The sequence below is a fragment of the Pelecanus crispus genome, chromosome Z (genome assembly GCF_030463565.1).
Source record: "Pelecanus crispus isolate bPelCri1 chromosome Z, bPelCri1.pri, whole genome shotgun sequence".
Taxonomy (NCBI): Eukaryota; Metazoa; Chordata; class Aves; order Pelecaniformes; family Pelecanidae; genus Pelecanus; species Pelecanus crispus.
In genome coordinates, this window is record NC_134676.1 from 2,290,344 (window position 1) to 2,304,243 (window position 13,900).

Here is a 13,900-nt window from a genome sequence, read left to right on the forward strand (position 1 = left end):
AAGAAACACATATAGCAAAGGGTCCTGGGACCAGATGAAGGATGGACCTGGCTAACAGTAGCTTTTTTTGTCCCGTTACTATTTTTGGTTTGCTCTCTTGCCTCTTTAGTGGACTCCACTTTTGTCCATCCATCCACCCTCCAGCGGAAAATGGTACCAATGGACCCCTGGCAGATGTTTGTCAAATGACATTTAGGGATGGAGGTGCCACAACCTCTCGGACACCGTGTCCTGAAGCATCACGAACACACGGATGTTTCATCAGCCTCGCCATCGGGAAGGCTGCGGCGTTGTGGTACTCTGCGCCCTGAATCCTGCTTTCTGCGGCGGCGTTTGGAGAGCAAATGACGTTCTTCACCTTTCCATTGCTGCTTCTAAGTTTGCAAACTGGGATCATGTGTCTTCTCAGTCATCTGTTTCAGTACCTAAATTAAAGTCTCCCAGTTCGTTTGGTCTTTCTCCTCTTTATGAACCTCTGATAATTCCCATGGTTTTCCTCTCCGCTGTCTCTCTGGTCTCTTCAGTGAAGGGCTCACAACTGGCGACTGGACTTCATCCCAAGGCCTGGCCGACGGCACCTAGAGCGAACTATTTCATTCATCTTGCCAACCATGCTGCTTCTCACGCTGCAATGTGGCTCTTTCAGCCAAAGCTGCTTTAAGGAGGATTCATTTTAATTTATGATTTGAGATGCGTACCTTCATCTCGATACGGATAATAGAAATTAACTTAGTTTTTATCATTTCATAATCTGGCTTGAGAAGTGATCGGATTTGATAGTCATGCTGCAGCAAAGATTTTGCCTCACGTTACACATCTGGGCTTCAGGTCTGCGAGGAAAATGAGGGGGTTTCCCACCGCCACCGGTGTGCGGGAGATCTCCCGAACACAGCACTGCCGAGGGCAAATCACGCCCGCTGAAGAGAATCTATAAAATTAAACATCATCCTAATTAAGCCATTAAATTCAGCAGGTTCCATCTGCCTTTACCTCGGTGTGACAGATAATGTTTTGGCCCACAGTGATTATTTCCCATAAAAGAGAAAATGGAGTCTCACATCACCGGCACAGGGGAGGCAGGGTCAGGCTCTCCGCGCCCTACCCATGCAAACCATGTCGTTAATCGTCCTATTTCTTGCAATAATTACCAAAAGGCACCCAGCCTCACCTGATTCGCAGGCTCTTTACCCAATTCCTGTTTCTTTCCAGGGTTAACAGCTGTGACAGATGCTTCAAAATTCTCCTCCGTTCTTCCAAACCATTAGATTAGCAAAATTTTGCTTTATTCAACTGGAACTGCTGCTGTAGATGTTTTAACTGACAGCAACTGTGAACAGCTGTTGCTACCTGAAGGACAGATACTAAGTTTTGGCAGGGAAAATCCCGCCAACTGTTTCCGTAATGAAATTGTTAATACCTTGAACCGCTCAGAAATCCGACGTCCGCTAAATTACAAGTGGCAGGGAAAAAACCCCACCAAGAACCCCAAAGCAAAACCAACCATACGAAAAGGTGAACAAAGGCCATCTAAGCTTCCCTTAATCCTGGTTTAAAAAAAAAAAAAAAAGATAAATGTAAGGATATTAAAAGTCTGAATTCCTTAGAAGCAGACCAAGGCATGGCTGTTAACCGTGGCTCTGGTCCTGCAAGGAGATGGATGCATTCCCGGGCAGCCGTTGTAAATCAGGAACACAGCCACCTAAGGTCAGCGCGGGTAAGCCAAAATCTATCTATGTGGGGCATGAATTTAATGCCCAGAATAGCTGACGGTACAACAGTTTCTCCAGCATTCTTCAGCCATGAGATGGCTCAGGTCTGGCCCGTTCTGTGAGCTACCCCCCCAAATCTGGTTCTCCCTTTACTTCCCAGCATGTGTGTACACGGCCAGCGTACCCCTGAACGACCGCTCGGCTATCAAGAGACGCCTTTGCGCCAAAGGTAACTGCAAAGCAGCGGTACTCTAAATGCAGTATTTTGAAGATTTTTTTTTTTAAAAGATTCTGCCCACAGAGATGTCACAGGCTCGAGAGAAGCAGAAAGCGTACGGAAAGCCCAAGTATATGCCCTCCTCCTTCCCTGCTTTCTCAACAGACGATGATACAGAAGGATGGAGAGGACAGAAATACGTGTATTTTTAGTTTGGGACCAAAGGAGAGAGAGGGAAAGAATTCTTTTCCACAGTTTCTCTTTACAAAATATTCTTTTCTTTTTCATGTCAACGAACTTGATTTTCTTGTAGGTGCTTTAAAAGCTTTTAGAACTATCACCTCCCCCCCTTTCTTTAAAAAAGGGGTTTTTTTTAATTAATTAAAGAGCTAGATAGATGAAATCCTGGAACTTCAGCAACGTCAGTTCAGACCCTTGCCGTGGGTTGAGCAGATCTGCACTGCTGGGAGGCGAGGACTCTTTCCTCCTCACACCGAAGCTGTCCCATGTGTGAAGGAGTATAAATTAGTTACCTCCTCACCACGCTAGAGAAGAGGGGCGAAGGAATAACTCTTTAGCAGGGCTTTAGGAAATTCAACGGAGAAACGCGTGAATTTCTTGAACCTAGTCTTTCATCTAACTAACATTTCTTTCTGCAGGCAGGAGCCCCATGAATATGAAATTAAACGAACTGGAAACGCCTTTCACCCAAAAATCCGCCGGAGGATTAGGAGGCCTCTCACGGGATTAGAGGCTCAAATCCCATTAGGTAGAAGACGGTGCTGCCGTACACCACATGCATGCGGTGGCTGCAGATGCGATTCTGGGGAAAATATAACTGCATTAAAGAATTTGCAGAAAGATGACCCACGAGAAAGAGAAATCCTTCAAAGTGAATAATGTGATGACATTGAAAGAAGAAAAATATTAAACAGGGATAATATCCCAAATGCAAAAATCGTTTGCAAGCAAAGCGATCGCCTGAAATGCCGCGCAGACCAGCGCTGCCCCGACCAGAGACAAGCCGTCAGCTTTGCAGCCGCAGCTTGATGAGGCCAGCGGGACTCTTTTCACTTAATCAAACCCTCGGACCTTTTCAAAATTAACTTCTAGCAATGCGAGGAAAATTACAGTAGATACGGAAATTGATCCTGATCTCTGCTCCAGCGGTACCAAGTTGTTGACTTCTGCAAATCTGTATTTGTGATACTGCAACTACAGCTGAAAGCAGACACGTCTGAGGAAAACAGACCATTAAATAATCATCTTTAAGAGGCCGTCGTAAGAGAACTCCACCGCCTAGCAGCCGGACTGGGGCACAGCGCTGGCTCGCAGCACAGATAACGCCATTCCGGCCATCCGCGCAAGGAAAAGTCTGCTTTTTCCTGCTGGAGGGGCCAGCACATTTAATTTTGACGGGACGAATTTCAGAGTACGTGCTCCAGGACAGTAAATGTTAACTTTTGATGGCTGCTCACCTCGTCCCTCTATTCCTCAGAGATTCAGGGTGTTTTCTGAACAAATAATGGCTCTTGCTGCTTTCAAGCCACCCCTCCCCAGCCCAATCTTCCACTCCCAGGGAAAGGAACAGCAAGGCGAGAACGTTGCTGAATATAAATGGGAGTAAAGCACATTATAATTACAAATCTGGCTATCCAATGTACAGCTCTAAACCCTGAAATGATAGGCTGACACTGTCATCCCAACCCAGACACCAATTACAATTACATCTAACCGAGGCCACTGAGCCAGACAGGGGAAGGGGTGGATGAAAGATGCACCATCTCAGGGATTCAGCTCCTAAACTTCCAAGAAATTTCATTCTGCAAATTATTAGCAAATGACTCGAGCTAAATAATTAATGTTTAAACAAGGGGCATGAAATCATTCCTAAATGGTGGTGGTGGGGCATGTGAGAGAAGGAAGAGATGGAGGAGAGAAGGGGGAGAATATGAGAAGCCTGGGGTTTGGTTTTTTTTTTTTTCCCTGTCACTCAGAGAAGACATTTGCATTCCTAGAAGAAATGTGCCTGCTTCCTCCCTCAGGAGCTTGCACAAGGTGCTTTGCTTTGGTTTTTAATTTTATTTTTCCCCCCTTGTTACTCTCCGATCCCACACATGTAAATAAACACACAAACAAGAGAAAGTCCTAATAGGTCTGAATCAACATCAGAACCAAAAGAAAGAAAGAAAAAAAATCATCATCTTCGCCCCCAAGCCCGTGCTCGGCAGTGTCAGAAGGCAGGAGCACTGCTTTGATCTTAACAAGAGACTGTCTGCTCCTAAACTCTAAACAGAGCTTGCGCTGCAAAATCAATTTCTGAGCTCATTACATAAATCCATATTAAACTATTTAGTCTATATTTAACACTATAACAAGGATAGTCAGGGTGAATTAAATGGATTTTATTCCAGGTGGCGAAGAGCCAAAGTTTGCCCTTCCTCTTTTAATTCTCTCCCAGACTCATCTTTTGCGATGCTGGAAAATGACTTTTTGCACTTGCGGAGAGCGCACGCAAATGCGTGCACGCAGGGATGGCAAAGCTTACAACCTCTTATTGTTTGAGCTGCGGGTGCTAATGAACTCAGTATAGTATCTAGCGGTTTCCTCAATAGGGCCGCGTGCAAGTCTATACATCTGGGGGCTATTTTCCCTAAATCTTCCCCTCAGGGAGCAAAGACGGAAAGTTCGTATCACTGACAAATATGCCCGAAGTTTTGCCGTTTGCCCATAAACCAAACACATTCAGCTATTCCTTACCCTTTCTTATCGTTGATCAAATGGCAGCTCAGCAAATAGGTTTCTGCTGGGAAGGTGACAAGGTTCTGCACTACGTATAAAAACCCATCAGCGCTCAGGACTGCAGACAATGCATGTCCTGACCTTACTGCTCCCGAACCCTGCAGTGCAACTTCATCTGCGCTTCTAAAGCACACTGTTACGTTTAGGGAAAAATGAGCACCTGCAAAAGCGGGACAAGAGATGACAGAGAGAGGAGTTAACTTAAAAATTAAGCCCTCTCTGGCTTGTGAAGTGGCAGGCACTGCAATTTCACTCCGGCGGGGGAAAGTAGAGTGACTCCAGCACAGAATCGCAGAATCGTTTAGGTTGGAAAAGACCTTTAAGGTCATCCAGTCCAACCATTAACCTAACATTACCAAGTCCACCACTAAACCAATTAAGGGGAGAGTAGCAACCCCACGCCTCCTGGCTTGGTGGCTGGATCATTTATAATGAAAGTAAAAACTAGGAATCATTAAGAGAAGCTCATCTCCTGGGCTTCACAGGAGACCGTAGTGGTGTAGAAACCCAGCTGCCAGGTTGTTAAAGCATTATAGCTCTTACAGAACAAACCCACCAACTCTTATATCAATATTTTAAGACAAGATCAAGCATCTCTAACCGCATCTTTCCAGAATCTGTTACAGTCCAAAGTTTCCAGCCATGTTCACTAGGTCAATGGAAAGCAGAACCAGACATGATCTCATGAACCCAACTAATCCTTTCCTGCACCCCATGGCTAGATTAAAAATATCCCTAGCAGATGTTTACCTAACTGGTTCTTAAAGACCTGCAAAGATGAAAGCTCCAAAAATCTTCCAAGGTAACCCCTTGCAGTGCATCTATCTAGACGTGCCTTCTAAGCACCTCTGCGGTTTTTAGGATAGCCTTTATACACCCACCTGTTTGGGTTTTTTTAACAAGAAAAATATTCCGCTGATTTTGCATTTTTGCATATGTCTGTTATAAATCCCCAGCAAGGTGTCATAATATTATGGCAAAGACCACCATAAAAGCATATAAACAAAATTTATTCTTCTTATTATCATGATTATTACTGCTTATGCGGTGCAATAAATGCAAACAGCTTACCAGTTGTGCATACCAAAACGAGGACGTTAAATCTCTTGTTTCAACGCAAAAAATCCTGACCCTGTGGTTCAGGAGGTTGTTCTTCTCCCCATTCCTGGGCATCAGGTGCTTTTACCACCAGCAGTTTCCCCTGAAGCACCCCTTTGGCCATCGCCAGCGGTGGGGCGCCAGGCAGGATGACGATACAGCACGTCAAATTCCTCCGGCATCCAGAGCCACCGGGCACAGCCCCCCACCACTGCCTGAGGCTGTCACCTCGCCTTTGGGAATAAACGATCGTGCCTGGGCGATGTCGCACTTCATCCTTGGAGCTGCACCCCATGGACGGCTGCGCCTCATATCCCTAAGGTATATTGACAACTTTGCACGATTTCTTTCATTTCAAAGTGTCTTAAATACTCGGGGCTGTGCTGCAGCTCAGTAGGGTGCAGCTTTTAGAGCATAAAACCAGAGGTGGGTTGCATGCCATAGGATATGTCAGGGGAGACTCTCCTGCAGCTAAAAGCGGACTTTGAGGGTGCGGACTCTGCTCAGATGGTGCTGCAGAACCGTGTGCGATGGAGGGTGACCCTGCGCGCCAGCTCCCCGTCCCTCCTTGGGAACAGCACCCCAGAGCCACGCACGAGTTTTCTAGCCAAGAGCCACCTGGCAACGTCCAAACCAGAGGCAGCGGGCGAGCCACCAGCTCGGCCGTGGGAAGGGCCCCTGGTCCGGTGCAGGAATTTGTCCCCACGCTCTTTTATTTAGCAGAAGTCCATATGGTCAGTATAACTTGCACCACATGACTAAATGAGCCTTCAGAAAATAAATACAGTTCCAAATTCCAGTACAATTACCATTCTCTGCACTAGAGGGGAAAAAAAATAATTATATATATATTCTGCTCTGAAATTTATGAGTGGGATCTTGAAATAGTCTCTCACTTCTTTCTTCTGCTCTGTCTCTGCCTACACAATGCAAAGTAGCTCTGTGAAATTTGCTGTTTCTAATTTGGGGCATAAAGAGCAGACTGGAAAGACAGCACATTCCAGCTTCCTCTGCGAAGGCACCGTCAGGATTATTAGCACAAAGATACATCTGCCCAACCTCTTTTTAAAATTGCCAATAAAAAGCATTCCTCATCACTACTTTTTCACTCGTTTACCAATTGTTAGAAAAAAACAAACTGTTTTTTCCTGATATTTGAAATCATGGGGTTTATTTCAGATTAATTTTAAGGCTAACAATACTCAAAATTAATATACATGGCTTGGCTTTCCAACAGACTTCCAAGGACTACAAATCTGAAGTTTTAATGCCAATATTAGCTCAGTTTCTTAGCACAGAGATGGATTTTAGTTTGTGGTTGTTTTTTTTAATGGGGATGCAATTGTAAATAATACTATACTAGAATTATAAGAAATAAGTAATAGAATAAGTAATTATAAATAATACTAAATAATAGTTATGATAAGAAAGGGAAGGGAAATGGTGCCTCACAGTATGTTTTTGTAATAGGAATTCAGGGAGAGAGGAAGGTTTTTGAAAATTGAGTCAACCCCTGTTTCTTTAGCGAAGAAAAGTCATTCACAGGTTTCCCAATCTAAGTCTTACCATACAGACATGCAAAGTCTTTGCAAAGATCTCGCACATGCAAAAATGTTAAATCTGCTAGCTGCTAAGCTGAAAATCTGACATGAGAAGGAACTACGCGACTGGTAAGTAGAAGTAGTAAAAATAAAGAAAAAGCATGTGACAAAAATGATAAAGTGAATGGCACAGAAAGCTGAGCCCGAGCAGAGGGGCTCAGAGTTAAACACCCGCTCGATGGGGACCAGCCATCGAGGGCCAGGCCGCCCATGAGCTTCAGGTCTCTGTACCCTTCCCTGTATCCCTGCAATGTCCATCTTTGGACATCCTCAAACATCTGGAGATGATCCGTGGATAGACAGGCAATCCCTTCGCTCTCTACAACTACCTGAAAGGAGGGTGTAGTGAGGGGGGTGTTGGTCTCTTCTCCCAAGGAACAAGCGATAGGATGAGAGGAAATGGCCTCAAGCTGTGCCAGGAGAGGTTTAGATTGGATATCAGGAGAAATTTTTTCACGGAAAGAGTGGCCAAGCATTGGAACAGGCTGCCCAGAGAGGTGGGGGAGTCCCCAGCCCTGGAGGGGTTCAAAAAACGGGCAGAGGTGGCACTTGTGGACATGGTTTATTGGGCATGGGGGTGTTGGGTTGATGGTTGGACTGATGATCTTAGAGATCCTTTCCAATCTTAATGATTCTATTCTAGTTTTACTTTCATTAAAAAATAATCCATCCAGCAAGCCAGGAAAGATGAAATTAATTATTACTCTCCCCTTAATTGTTTAGCGGTGGGCTTGGCAGTGTTAGGTTAATGGTTGGATTTGACAATCTTAAAGGTCTTTTCCAACCTAAACGATTCGATGATTTTTCGAACAATTCCTGTGCCGTGTCCCCTCTCCTTGTGTGGCAGCACAAACAGCCCAGGTACTGGTTAGTTATGCTGCGTAAGAGATCATTTTCTTTGTTGCTCTGTTTGCCAAATTAGCTACCGTCTTATAACGCCAGGAGTGAAGACTGATTTACAGCACTTTTACCTGTCTCCGGGAAAGGGTGTCTTCCTAAGCTGAAGATTTTTCTAGCAAGGAATTTATTGCAGGAACACAGCTAATAATTATCCTACTGTATACACACATTGATTACTTCAGGGCTGCCTTTATCTGATCTTTCACCTGCTAGGATAAAGCAATCCCCCCGCATATCCTGTGAATATCTGAAGGATGGATCTGTGAGAAGCCACCAGCATAAAGCAAATAACTGTCTGGGAGTTCTTTATAGAAGATTTTCCTCTGGGATGCTCTCCTCATCTGAAGTTATGCATGTCCATCACTCACCACCACGCTGTTCTCTATTCATTTTCTAGGTGTGCAAATAACACGTTTTATACAGTTATAAAAATAAGACAGTCAGCTGAGATCTCTTTCAACTGCTTTTTCTTGCCGAGAATTTGTTTTCCAGTACATGCAACCAGAAGTACATATTGTAGGCTTTATTCCTGGTACCTGCTCAATATGATCACACATTCCCGTATCACGTCCATCACCCGTGAGCAGAGTTAGGGAGCAGAAAGAGAGGAAGCCAAGCAGCAGAGTGGCCCGAGAAACCCGGAACATGTGTTGGAGATGAGAGAACTGAGGTCCTTAAATCTGGCTCATTTATTGCTTTGTTTTTGCAGAAATAAGAAGCATTTAAAGTTGGTTTGGGTTTTTTTCTTGTTATAAACTGGTGAGCAATCTCTTCCTAAGAGGGCAACATTAAGGCTGTTAATGGGAAAGAAAGGGAAAAGGGGAAGAAACAATCCCATGTGCCTTTTACCCAAGTGTGCTGGAATCCGCAAAGGTCCTTTGATTTATTGACTAACACCTGTATTGCAGCCCATCCACCGTCGCTTATTTTACTCTCATTCATAATACACTGTTAAGTACAATGCCTCTCCAGTCATAATCTCAGTTTAAAAGGACAAAGATTTTATATTTCTCAGGGAGCTCGTTGGCTTTTTATAGTCTAAGCAACACATATCGAAATAGTTTTGAGCATCCTATAACCACATCTGGAATACTAAAAGCGGAAGCTATTATCTGCGTGAGCTCGCAGCCCGTTTGGCTTTCACTTCTCATTTCAGCATTGCCTACTTCCAATTTAGCATCACAGCCTTTACAAGGGGTATATTTGGTCTCAATCTGAGCTCGTTTATACTCACTTTAATGCCAACTTATGTGCTGCTACTGCAAGTCCTACTGCTAAAGGTGGTCAGCAGAGGATGTGAATCTGCACGTCCACCTAACGGCAATAGTAGGAGCAATCAGATTCAATTATACCCTTCGACCTGAATAAAACTTCCAAAATCCCCAAACGGAACATACACAACATATTGAAGCCCACTGGATGGTCCAAATTATTTGCAATAAATAAAAGCAAAACCTATCTATAGTCTTATGAATCACAAAAAAAAAAAAGTGACTATTTTACCCTGATGTAAGTTTGGGGTAGAAAACACTGTTAGGGTAAAGTCATTATTAGTTTAATAAAGGGTTTATTTGACCCTGGCTGTCAGAAAAAGGAAGCTCAGATAAGCCTTCAACACGTCTCCGTTTGTGCCCCTTCCACATCAATGGCTCCGGAAAGGGACGATAGCTGTCAGTGAGTATATTGAGACTTCATTGGGCTCTCACAGAAACACGCCAGCAGCAAGCGCGGGCTCTGCTGGGTCATTGCCTGCCCCAGGGAGGGGAGAGCCCCAGCCCCCCGGCCAGCCCCGAACTACTCGGCGGTGCCACGCGGAGCTCAAGCTGAGCACCACGGACGTGCTGAGCACGGCCCGGCAAAATCAAAGCAGAGGGGGCTACGTTCCTCCCGCCACGGCCAGCCCCACCACTTCATTTGTATTTACAGCTGGCTTCTCCACCGTCTGTGCGTGCTGGCCCTCCCTTCATCTCGGAGGAACTGGAGTGGCATTGTTTGAAGATCTGATTAAATAGCCAGAAAAAAGTAATCCATCACTTAAAAAGGGAAACGGAGACAGTTTACAATGGTGTCCTGTAGCTCTTTAGGATTTTCTTTTCATTTTCTTCTATTTTAATTTTAATCCAATGCCAAACATAATAAACACCAACACGGAGCGTAAAATTTGCTGACAGCATTTCACTTGCAATGACTAGCCGGGAGCCGCAATGAGTTACCCAGTTTCCCCCTAGGACGATGCTAGCACCGGATTAAACCCCACTACAGTAGGAGATGGCCCATTTCCTTCAGATGTTCACGCGTGTAAATATAATCCAAGTGCACGAACTGAACGTGAGATTCAGCTTAAAAGAACGCAGAAAGAAAACAAACAAAAAACAAAGGCAAAACAACCGCGCATGTCCCACAGCGGGATCTGAAGCGGATGATGATCCCAGCCAGCCTTCCTCAATCTCACACAGGCATTTTTTTCTGCCAGTGAAATCTATTTTGTAAGCGCCTCCTCATTTTCACATTCGTCCCTAAGGGAAGATAACCTCATCGTCACCTCTGTCGACTGCACAGAGGGAAACGCGCATCTGGCAAGTTCCTGCACTGCACCGGGTGGAGGGCACGTACGAAAGTGGGAACCCAAATAAATATCTGCCTCTTGATCCCGATGCCCAACCACCAACCTCAGGTAGCCAATTAGCGCCGCAGAGCAGGGCGAGGAGGGAGCCCAGGCTGGAGGGTCACGCTAGCAGGAGGAGGACGATAATGACGACTCTACGGACATTACATTTCGTCTCCATTTACCCCCCGCCCAGATCTCCCACTAAGCTGCACAGTTTCATGGCTGCAAAGCGTCTGCGGCTTGAGCATCTAGGTAAGAGGGAGAGAGGAGCCGAGAGGTCTCTGACAATTCCCCAGTTGCTACTGGAGTTACTTCCAGGCAGCGGAGAGGAAACCAAGAGAAGAGGCTTATGACAGAGAAGCTGAATTACAAGGGAGAAGAAGAGGGAGGTGAGCTTCAAAGATGTGCAAAATCCATGTTCAGCCATTCATTTGGGACCAAGGCAGAAAACAGAGGGACAAACCTTAGCACTGGTCCCATTTTCATTTGCCTTAAGCGTTTGCATGGAGGGGACTTTGCAAGCTGGGGATCCGAAGCTTCCCACTGGTGCTTCCTCCTCACTTTTGTCTACCAGGTGATCTCAGCTGTGGCCGCGTAGTACTGCCACCTCCCCCCGTACTGCTAGGAACCGCTCTGGAAAACAGTGCTCGTAACACAACAGCGTGCAGGGCTGAACTTTGATGGATCTCAGCCAACATTCCTGCTCCGTGTTCAGACAGGAGCCCTTCACAGTCAGACTACTGCAGCTAACAAGAACGCGGACCATAGCCATACTTATTTCTCTACTTCCAGAAGGCCAGATTTCTGGCAAAGCTTTAAAACTTTGCACTGACGCTGTGTGGAAAGTTTTCAAAGGATTTCCCAAAGAAATTCTATGGTATGAGCTATCAGGCTGGTTAATTGATCTCAGTAGGGTTGTCTCCACTGAGTATTTGTGGGCTACCGAGATTCTGCTCTTCCCAGTCCAAATCAGAGAATGAACAACGCTTCGGCATGTTCTCTTGTTCTCAGCTTACTGGCACAATCCACGAGAAGTAGCAAGTGTAACCTGCAGCCCACGGCAGGTCGTTAATCATTTACAACCCAGAAACTTTGAAAGGCTTTTATCCACGTTTTACGTATCGCCTCGCTTAAGATGAAGACATCTTTGTTACTTAAAAACCAATAAAGCAGTAAACACTTATGCTGCTGCACAGTGCAGTCCACAAAACCAAACACCTATTAATTTCAGAGCAACAAAAAAATACATTTCATCCTTCCAGCATGTAAACAAAAACCTTCTGATCTCAATGGTTGGCTGCACTTGATATCCCACTCCCAAACTGTTTGATATCCCACTGGCAAACTGTTCGTTTTCTTCCTCTTTTTCTACTCTTCCCTCTCCCCAAGACAAATGTTCTACACCAGCCTCATGCAGAACTACGTACGGTATAATTCTGTTGCTTATGGACTGCTTTATTCCATCACCTCACCTGTTTGTGATCACCTCCTCATTTTTCAGCAGCACAAAACCCACCAACAGATAGTAAGACATTGCCGTTGGCTTTTCATACAGGTTTAGTTGGCCTCCAGAGTCACTTCTAGGACAAGGCCAGCATCTGTAATTGCCCCGATGAACAAAATGCCTCAAGCTATCCGATAGCCTGGACACGCTTTTAACTACAGGCAGCCAGCTGGATAAGTAAGAGGGAGTAAAGAATAGTAGCTGCTCATTTGGGATTTTTATGTTAATAGCATTAATTACATCTACAATTCTGTATGTCCTTTGCATCTTACCAGGCTCTGGGATGATTAGCTGTGCACTGGCCTGTGCGTTTCCAGCTTCATTTTCAGCTACACACTGATAAAAACCTTCATCTGACTTTACCAAGCCCAGAATCCGTAAGTTGCTGCCACCCTAGAGAGACAGCAGAAGAGAAAGGAAGGAAGTGGAGAGAATTAATTAGAAAAACACCATCCAAAGTGAATGCGGATTATAAAACCTTTCCAGAACAGCTATTCTGTGAAACATGGTGCTGTGTATGTAATCTCAGCTCCAGCTCACATAGCCCTGCTCCTTAGAGGGCTGTAAACATAAGCCCTTTCATTAGGAATCTCTTAACACCTTATGGTCTTTGCATTTCGTTTGATGGTGCCTATGGCAAAAGGGTGAATTCACTTTCCTGCACAGAGTCCATCCAACGCCTTTCTCAAGACTTAAGCTCCAAATTACAGCCATCACTCGAGCAGCGCTCTAAATTTTGTCTTGGCCCTTTGCTGCAGGGAAGATTTAAAAGAACTTTCAACTTCTGCATCTTTGAACAAATACTGTTCTGAAGGTCAAACCCTCCTTGTGGCTTGAGGCCTGGAGATCCTCAAGAAAAGGTCAGTCTATGCTTACTTCATTTGAAACAGATTTAACTTTTAACTTCTGTTAGCACAAGCAGAAACCAATTATGTTGGGTAAAAAATCTAAAGTGAGGGGTATGCCCTGGCTGAAATATACCTTCTGTTAACTATTAAGTGAAATAATTTTCTAACACCTCCACCACACAACCACGACAGCAGCAGAGCTGTGCTTTCCTTGGACAGCTTCTGACTGCCTTCTAATAAGCAATGATGCATTAAAAAAAAAAAAAAAAAAAAAAAGGATTGAATTTGCTATTGTATATAGCAGAATAAGCCTATCCTGCATAAAAAACACATTAGAAAGAATTTTTTTTTTCAAATAGGTAATTAAAAGACATGATAATAATCAATATTGATTTGTAACAAGGTGAAAAATTAGAAAGTGCTGAACCAAGCCACATCTCTACACAAGCCACACCTCATGGCCTATGGATAACTTCACAGTGGCTGAAGTTTTCAGGGGTGTTCCCCAACATCTCAGCTCCCTTACCAGTGACACTGCCTGCAGGAGAGGCCAGCTAAATTAACCCTTTTAGAAAACACAGCATAAATTCTTAGCCCATATAATAGTGACGTT

General features: G+C 44.6%; 1 protein-coding gene across 1 annotated transcript in view; it reads right to left on the minus strand.

Annotated features, from left to right (window-relative positions):
- The window catches only part of DCC (DCC netrin 1 receptor), a 596,500-nt gene that overhangs the window by 215,148 nt on the left and 367,452 nt on the right, over nucleotides 1-13,900 (minus strand). The window contains exon 7 of the mRNA XM_075726297.1: nucleotides 12,712-12,832. Within this exon, the coding sequence (XP_075582412.1) occupies nucleotides 12,712-12,832 (121 nt within the window). The remainder of the gene's footprint in view (nucleotides 1-12,711; nucleotides 12,833-13,900) is intronic.